General features: G+C 43.3%; 1 protein-coding gene across 1 annotated transcript; it reads left to right on the forward strand.

Moving 5' to 3' along the window:
- Nucleotides 1-226: 226 nt before the first annotated feature.
- Nucleotides 227-9342, forward strand: IL12B (interleukin 12B). Its single transcript, XM_005298007.2, has 6 exons — nucleotides 227-308; nucleotides 2975-3259; nucleotides 4360-4480; nucleotides 5429-5634; nucleotides 6941-7086; nucleotides 9220-9342. The coding sequence occupies exons 1-6, from the start codon at nucleotides 227-229 to the stop codon at nucleotides 9340-9342; spliced, it is 963 nt and encodes a 320-aa protein (XP_005298064.2).
- Nucleotides 9343-9556: the final 214 nt, after the last annotated feature.

Here is a 9556-nt window from a genome sequence, read left to right on the forward strand (position 1 = left end):
AGGAACCACATTTCTGTCAGTGGGACTCCTCTCATGCGTAAGGACTTCTGACATGACTAAGTGTGCTCAGAATGGGGTCTCTTGGCTGTAAGCTCCTTGGGGCACGTATTGTGTCTTCCTCATACTGTCTAGAGCTGAGCATACTAATAACTCTCAATCAATAATACCAATTACTAGCCTTTTTCCAAGCAGGCTTATTAATTGTTCTTTCCCCTACCTTCCACAGATGTCTCATCTACTCTTGGTCCTACTTTCGTTATTTTCCCTTGCAGTCCCTCTGGAAGCGAAGTGGAAACTGAGGGAGAATGGTAAGCATTCTGCATTTACTGAAAACTATCACTGGTCGAATAGTTAAAAACAAATATGTTTGTTGCGTTCGCTATAATTCATGGGCTCATATTCTGAATTTTTCATGAGTATTTGGATAATTGCTGGGTGTTCATGAAAAGATTCAGGAGTCCCAAAAGTTTCATGAAGTTTAGCAACATGATTATTCATCTGAGAATTCACACCAGAAACTGCCTTATTCCCTATTCACTGTTCTCCCGTTTCAAGAGTTTCAGTCATGCAATCAGGAAGCAGAAACTGCATCTTGTGACTTAGGTGACAACCCACAAACAAGTAATGAAGAGCAAATAGTCAAAGTGAACATTTCACAAAAAACCCCAGGCCTGAAAATATTTCATCCAGAATGTTCAGAGCAAATAACTCTGAATATGAATTTATTCAAAGAAATGCAGAATCAGTGAACAAATTATTCACTCACAGAAAACGGAGCTAAATTCAGGTGGTCATATTTAATCCCTTTACTCACATTGACCAGCACCTTAGTCTACAACAGGGGTCGGCAACGTTCGGCACATGGCTCGCCAGGGTAAGCACCCTGGCGGGCCGGGCCAGTTTATTTACCTGCTGACGCGGCAGATTCGGCCGATCGTGGCCCCCACTGGCCACGTTTCGCCGTCCCGGGCCAATGGGGATGGCGAGAAGCCGCGGCCAGCACATCGCTCGCCCGTGCTGCTTCTCGCCGCCCCCATTGGCCCGGGACGGCGAACCGCAGCCAGTGGGGGCCGCGATCGGCCGAACCTGCCACATCAGCAGGTAAATAAACTGGCCCGGCCCGCCAGGGTGCTTACCCTGGCGAGCCGCGTGCCGAACGTTGCCGACCCCTGGTCTACAAGTATCCCCATTGACTTCAGTGGAACTTCACAGGGTGGAAGCTGGTATTCAACATGAGTAAGAGGATCACTGTCTTGCCCATAATAAATATTATTTTTAATGAATATTTCAACCACTTCTGTTGATAGCTTTAGGTTATAAGACTATGCTGTGGTTTCCCTAAACAACATTAGGGGCACTTGAAACTAGAAGCGTTTCTGCCACAGCATAAGAACTACACCTTTGTGTCTTTTGGTACTTCTCTGGCATTTCCTGGTGCCTATGCTTCTCGATACTCACAAGCAGATTGGCAAGCCTCTAGCTTCATGTATTTGCACATTCATGACTTTAATAAGCAGTCTCCACTGTCCAATGTGATGAGATTCAGTGTCCTATTATTAGCAATGTTATTTGGCTTAAAGCCATCCGTTTGGTAATGAAATCTCCTGCTGAGAAGCAATCTTGGCTCATTGCTGGAATTGATGCTTCCTTCCACCCTGAGTGGTGCATTTCTAAGTTCAATTGTGGTGCTTTCTAAACCTTCAGTAAATGTACTCTGTGTTCACTCGCAGGGAAAAACACAAACCCAGAGGACACTAATGACAACAGGGGCTCATGTGTCAGTGGTAGAAGAGAAAGGGTAGATAGGTTACCTGGAGCAATGGCTGTATTTGGGGAACTGGTGTCAGTGAAAGTGCAGCTGGAGGTTCTTGACCCTGGCAAGAATGAAGCGGATTCTTGAGTTCTACTCCTCATTCTGCCCCTGATTAGCTGTATGAATTTAAGCAATTCATTTACACATATCTTTGGCCTTAATTGCTGCCCCCCACCACCTGGAAAAATCTAGCAAGAGAAGGCTGTAAGGAAGAAAAATCCACAAAGATTGCTTACTGAAGTTTTCCTAAATTGTTTCATGAAGGAGTTTCTCCCAGTCTGGAGCAAAGGGCTCCACAGAGTGACTGAAGAGTATTCAGAGGGTCATGACTATTTGTTGGAGGCCCTGTACCTCTGCTTTGGGATCATCTCTCCCCTAGCAGCCACTTCATTGGGACCATGCTGAAAGGGCAACCAGATTTTCTGCCGGAAAAAATAATGCTGCATCAGGCTGTGGGCTTTAGAAGGAGGCAATACATACTCCTGGCTTTCCCTTTGCCCAACTGCCCCCTCCCCAATCATAGATCCCTCATACTGCAGAGATCTCTCCCTGGAATCCATGGGAGTACAATGCTTCAGAAGTGCTTCACCCCACATTCTGTGAGCAAAGACTGAGATCCAGTAGTCCTTACTCATCAGAGGAGTCCCACTGAAGTCAGTGGGGCTCCTTGCTGGAATCAAGTGAGTAGGATTTGGCCATTGGGCTTTAAACCTGGATTATGGAAAACATTTAAGCACGTTCTTAACTTTAAACACATGTATAGTCATGTTTAAAGCCAATGAGACTATTTGTGTGCTTAAAGTTAAGCATATGCAGGGAATGACTGGGCCCTCTGTGCCTTGATTTCCCTCTCTGTGAAATGGGGATAATGACATTACCTGCTTTGCAGGGCTGCTACTGTGCCAAATTCTCTGAGACTCTGGAATGAAAATGACGTCTAAAGTGAAAATAACTCTGATTGCTCATGATGGTTTGGATGCATTTCATATTTGCATTTAAAACCTGGAAATCTTGCCAAAAGACAACTGGGCCTTACTGTTGTTATTCATGCCAGTGGTGTTTTGCCAGTAGTTTCAAGGCCAGCAGTGCTGGGCGTAAGATGTAGTTTGATTTTACCAGCACTTTAATCTTGACTAAGACCCAACATTTATTTCCCTATAGTTTACGTCATAGAGTCAGAGTGGACTCAGGAAGCACCAGCTGAAGAAGTGGAGCTCACCTGCAATTTATCTGAAGACCAATCTATGTCAGTCTACTGGATGAAGGATAAGGAAAAAATAGGAACTGACAAGACATTAGCCATTTCAGTCAAGGAATTTCCAGATGCTGGCAACTACACCTGTCACAAAAGTGATACCCATGAGATTTTAAGCTACTATTTTTTCCTTATTACTAAAAAAGACTCAAGTAGGCAAATATCTAAGTGGATTCTAAAAAGTTTTAAAGGTAAGGTAATGGGGCAATATGATGTTATTTCCATGTACAGTATGCGCCATAACTTCGCAAAGGAAAAAAGAACTCATTGGAAAGAACCACTGTGCATGACTAATGAGGTGGATTATAATCTTTAGCATGGTACATCTTCAAAGTGCTGTTCAGGCATTAAGGGGCAAATAATGCCCTCTCCTACATGGGTGCAGAGGTCCCCATGTGCAGCAGAACCAGGCGGATCTGATGTGCAATGCGGGAGCAGGATCTGGGGAGTCCAGCTTTGTATGGGGTTCCCATATGCTGTCACAAAGGATGAGTTGGGACCATGACTTTACAAGCATCTTCTGATCTTTCCCATATAGAGTGGGGGAGTAGAGGAATGCTAATGCTACTCTAGCCTCTAGGCTGGAACAGCAACCATGGAACAGCTTCACAATATGTGGGGGAATGACTGCTCTTCCCCTTTGCCCTCGCAGCTCTCATCAGTGCCTAGCTAAGTCATTCAAACCACGTGCTGAGGAGAGCATTTACCCCTAACTAATTCATCTTCATAAAGCAGAGGTTACGTGTCTTATCCTAAAACCGCTGCTGAGCCAGGATTAAAACCAGTAGTTTGGAATCCTAGGCTCATGGTTAACACACTGAACAAAGATACATCTCCCAGAGCAAAATATCTATCTTCTTGTCTTTCTCTTGGACCACTAAACATTGTTAGAAGGGTGGAATCTCTTCATTTATAGACATTATTCCTATCCTCAGCATGATAAAACCACCTTTGAAATGTGTCGCAAACAGCATGGCGAGCAATCAGAGAAATGAAATCATTTATTGAAGATATTGGGTTTGTTGAAGACAATTTTTTTTAATAGATGGGAAATATCCTATAAAAGAAGTGAACAAGCTCCGGGAAAAAAAATGGCAACATAATTTCTAAGGGTCACTTTTAGACACCAGCAAACTTCCAGCCACTATTCAGCTGATGTGTATATTGTGCATTGTTTTCCTGGGAACAGAATCAATACCTGCCAGCAGGATTTTGTAGAGTTACTGTTTTATCTTACTGGTCAAACAATTATATTTTTTTTAATCAATTTTTTCTCTCTCTTTCAATCTAGAGCCAAACAACATGACATTTTTAAAATGTGAGGCAAAGAATTACTCAGGGATTTTCATATGCTCATGGAAGACAGAAAATGAGAGTCCAAATGTGAAGTTCACAATCAGAAATCTAAAAGGGTAAGAGCTTGTACTTTCCTCAGCCACTTCATTAGGATAATAAGGCCGGAATACCCCTCTTTGTCAGCATGTGGAAGGGATACTACAAAAATAGTTGGCCACCTATCACATGAACTGGACCGGGGGAAGGCCACTTTCATCATTTGAGGATGTGGACCTGCACATTGGATATCGTCTACAGGACATTCCCTTCTAGGCCCACCAAATTACTGCACGGAAATCTGGTCAGGAATTATAGCTTAGAAGTGTAAGAACTCCGATTAAGATCTTCTCTGCAGAGGCTGTAATGTAGCTGCAGAGTGACTCAGGCAGTAGAACTGCAGGTGAGGAGAGGAATTTCAACCAGACATAGAAGCAAGTCATCTTGCAGAGTCCTTTTCTCCAGATCCACTGGCTGTATGGAGTTGGGAGGTCAAACACTATATGCCCATAGCATTCTCCCTGTCAAGGACCCTGAGGGGAATACTATGAGAGAAACTTCTTGGGGATTTCCTACCTCCCACTCCCCTCCCATGGGTTTCTCCAAGACAGGGAGTGCTCTGGCCCAGTGTTATTTTTATTTGTTAAAAGGGGAAATAAGCGCAAAGCATAATTTGCTGGGTGCAAAAATACAGTCAAATTCTGGCAGTATTGTGTGGTGTTATTTCTTATGGAAACATACTCAACTTCACTTGTTTCCTCCAGCTGGATTTGGGAAACGGGCTGAAGAGTGAAGTTAGATATTAGGCCCTCCACACTAGTCAATAAATAGTGGTATTAAAGAAGAGACTGTCTTTAATTTATGCCCAGAACTCCTATTGACATGGGAGTCTCATGTACCGAGACATGATATATATGACACAGCAACATTAGCTTGTCCAGTGACATGGTGTCACTGAAGTATCCGTAAACAGCACTTTATTCAGAGCTCTCCAGCATTTCCATTATCACTCTCTGCTTTGAATTCAGAACTCAAGAGGATGTGTCTGGAAGTGTAATCTGTGGAAGCCCTGTGCCTCAACGCTATGAACTAGAGACAACGTACACAGTCAATTGTCAGAAAACCAACCACTGCCCATTTGCTGAGGAACACCAGCCCATTGAGATGTTCCTGGAGGTCATTGATGAGACACAATATGACAACTGCACCAGCAGCTTCTTCATCCGAGATATCAGTGAGTGGATCAGAAATCAGCTTTTATTTTTAAGTGTATAAAACTTGTAGTGAATTCAGTGATCCTAAGTGAATGACTGTTGAGGGACAATAGTGCTGATTAATGAATTTACTGCTCCAACAGTAACGGCTTCCCCACACTACCTCTATGTCACCAGTGTGCCTCTGACCTCACCTGAGAGCTGAGAAGGATTAATGCTTAGCCCATTATAACTGTATTCTAGGCCTGTAGGCTTCCCTCCCCTTATGGGAGTAAAGAAGAACAAAAACTGGCAGAAACCAGGAAGAGGTTGAGGCATAGGTGCCGACTCTGGGTAGTCCGTGGCTCAAGCATCCACTGAAAAAAAATAGAAGGTGCTCAGCACCCATGAGCCACAGCAAAGGCGGCAGGTATAAGAAGTTTGAAACTGGGCAAGAAATGTTGGATGTGGCGCACCTCCCCTTGGAGGCATGCCGGCCCACAGCATTTGGAGTGCTGCTGCTGTCGGAAGCTCCTGAGAAGTGGGGGAGCCACAAGCACCCGGACTGTGGCCCCCCCTGTGCTCCACCCTGAGGCCCCACCCCCACTCAGCCTCTTTCCCCCATGGCCCCGCCCATGCTGCACCTCTTTCCCCCACCCCGAGGCCCTGCCCCCACTGCACCTCTTCCTGCCCCCACTCCAAAACCCCCCACAGGAGCCCCTCTGGTCCTTTGCATGAATTGGGAGTGCCACAGTACTAGAAGGGCCAGGCTGGGGAAGGCAGAGAACAGAGCCAGAAAGCAATCACTCTCTGTGGCAGGCTCCCCTCTGAAAAGTGCAGATTTCCAAGTGAATATCTGCATGGGTGCTTGGAACATCACGAACTGCAGACATCTACTCCTGCATATCACTGCCCCAAAGGAGAGGAGGAGCTTGGGTACACAGAGATAGGCAGATCAAGGCAAAGTTGCTACTGAGTTCATCAAGCTGTCATGGGAGAAAGGGAGGTTGGCCAGCACTCTGGAGAAGCAGACACTCTGCCAAATTAACACTTTCCTTCCCTGTGCATTCTAAAGGTCAGCAGGGTTCGAGGCTGTGTCCCTTCCCTTTGTCTTCTGCAGCCCTATAAATCCCTTCATCCTTGAGGGGTCTTATAAGGGGAGCTCTGTGAACGTATCTCTCTTCCACAGGAGGGTACAATATAGTCCCTAAACCTCAGACACCATCTTGGCCTAATTTACTATGGTTTCCAACAGCTGTTTGACTGAATAATTGGTACTAATAAAGCACAAAGAGCTGATACTACGTAGCTAATGAATGCTAATGCAGTCTTTATTTTCTCTTGCAGTAAAACCTGACCCACCCGAGTGTGAGCATGTGGTCAAAAATGGCACAGTGACTTGGAAATACCCCAGAACATGGAGCACACCAGATTCTTATTTCCCTTTGACATTTAAGGTCAACGCTGAAGAGTCAAACCCCAGCAAACACAAGGTATTTGTAATGGAGAGTTCTCATTACTCTTAATGTGTATATGATGCGGTCTTTTAAGAACTTGACCCGCTTCCCATTTTGTCTACACAGTAGCATCCAAGTAACATGGATTCAAACACTGTGAAAACAGATCAGTCTCAACATTTCAATAGCAGGTTCAGTGAGTCCTCTATGTATCTGATCCAACCCTGTTGTCCTAACTTAAATTACCTAGTGATTTCAATACGGAACTTTGTCAGAGTAGGATTGGAGGGTTTGTAGTTTGGATAATGCCTTGGGACTCGCTGCAATCAAAAGTACTCTGTTAATGTAGTATATTATTAGTATTTAATGATGTTTTTCCACTGAAACACCCCAATGGCCTTTAATTACCAGTCTCAGTCATGTGCATGTAGCCTAGTTTTTATGATATAACTCTCTAAGCCATCCTGTTATCTCTATTATGCTTTCCTCTTTTACCCTTCTTGCCCAACCAATTGTTTGCTTCACTCAGCTGTTAAGTTGTAAGATCTTTGGGGCAAGGCCTCTCATAAACTATACGTCTATGCAATGTCTCTGGGGCTCTAGCCTAGATGAGGTCTCTAGATTCTAACCTAAGATAAATAAATAAATCTGCTATTGACATATTTTCCAAAGAACACCATAGAAGTCATCTAACCCGATATGACCTATCTCTACATATGAAAGATAATTATTTGTATTATGTCTTTGCTATTTGCCCAAACTTCAGGTCTCATAGTCAGGGATCTTTTTGACTATGAGACATAGTCAAAGTGAGTGCTCTACTTCGGGATTGTGCCAAGATGACATGTCTACTCTCCAGCACTGGAGACAAGAAGATCTTGGTAGTGAGGTGGAGGGAGGAGTGAAAAACATCACACCCAGCATTGCACAGTCATGTTAGCATGAGAAAAAAGTATCTGTTGACTCAGGATTATTAGGCTTTGTGGATCCTGAGCTGGGGAAAATCCACAACCTTTTCCTACACCAAGGACAAAGACAGCCTAAGTTTTGCCACACTGAATTGCATGTAGTTTGATTGCATGTACACAGTTCAGATTTGCACAGAAGAGCTCTTGCTAATAGAGTAAAAAATCAATGACTCATGGTCTCACACTACCCAAGAGCAGAGGATACTTTAGTTTTTGCCAACTGCTTCCCAATTTCCAGCAGCACATTATTAAGTAATACTAATTTTTAGGAAGACATAAAATAGATTTGTTTGCATTGCTAATGCACCTGTGCGGGTTAAACACAACAACCACTACGTGGCAACTTGCCCCCAGCATGACACCAGAAATCATTGGCATAATTAGCAAAAGGACCCGCCATCTTCTGTCTCCCAATCCTAGGCCTTGACCACAGCGATATACACTTGTAGCTATGAATTCACTTAAGAATAATTCATCAGGAAATACCCATAAATCTATAATATAGAAGTATTAAATAAAATCCAATATATAAAATATTCAAAGAAATAAAAATTGAACATTAAAATGAAAGTATATGGTCAATCAATAAACTAAGGGCCCGTTCCCACATTCCCATTAACTTCACTTACAATAGAGCTCTAAGTGCAAAGATTAATAACAAGATAATATCCATGTGGGGCCGTGAGTATGAGTCTACACTACGGCTTTTATCCCCACATTCTCACTGACATTCACCAAAGCTTAGAAGAGAAAATAAAGCAACCTAAATGACACTTATTTCACTTCATGAACAGACCTAACAGGTTAAAAGATTACTTTGTTAAGTAAAAAAATGAAGAAAGTGCATACCAGCAGATGGAGCCATCTCCTTAGGTATGGTTCTTTGCACTGAGGAAGGGCCTCATTAAAAATATAAAGGTGCATGCTAGCTTTACAAGAGTTCTTTATAGGAGCTGCATGTCCACCATTGGAAATCACACTATGTAAAGACGTGCCAGGGTATTTCAGATTGGTTTGATTCTACTTGTAATACTTTCCTTTCTGCAAAAACTTCCTCTTTGCTCTGATACAGCAGCGATAACTAATGTGAGCACATTTTCATTTTTGCCACAAGATCAACTAGATAACTTTAACTGGATGTTTGAGTAACTTCTGCTTGACCATTTACAATCCATTGACTGGACTGTGTTTTTGTTCATAGTCTTATGATACTGATGAACAGTTCATTCACTTGGCAACGACAAGCAAGCTAGAGAAGATCTACGTCCAGGCCAGAGATCGGTATTACAATTCATCTTGGAGTGACTGGAAACTCTGCAGGTAAAGCTCATGGCACCATTTATCACAGTAGCAGATGTGACTTTTGACTACATGGGAGGAAGTGGAGCTATGCTAGCTTATTTTTCTCAGATATTGGGGTTTTTTTTACCCCCTTACTACTGCTCTATTTATAGTCCTGAGTGAAATAAGTTGTTTCTTGAAATATCTTTGAGGGAACAAGAGTCTATATAAACATGTGACTACAACGTCCAACACAG

The sequence above is a fragment of the Chrysemys picta genome, chromosome 8 (genome assembly GCF_011386835.1).
Source record: "Chrysemys picta bellii isolate R12L10 chromosome 8, ASM1138683v2, whole genome shotgun sequence".
NCBI lineage: Eukaryota > Metazoa > Chordata > Testudines > Emydidae > Chrysemys > Chrysemys picta.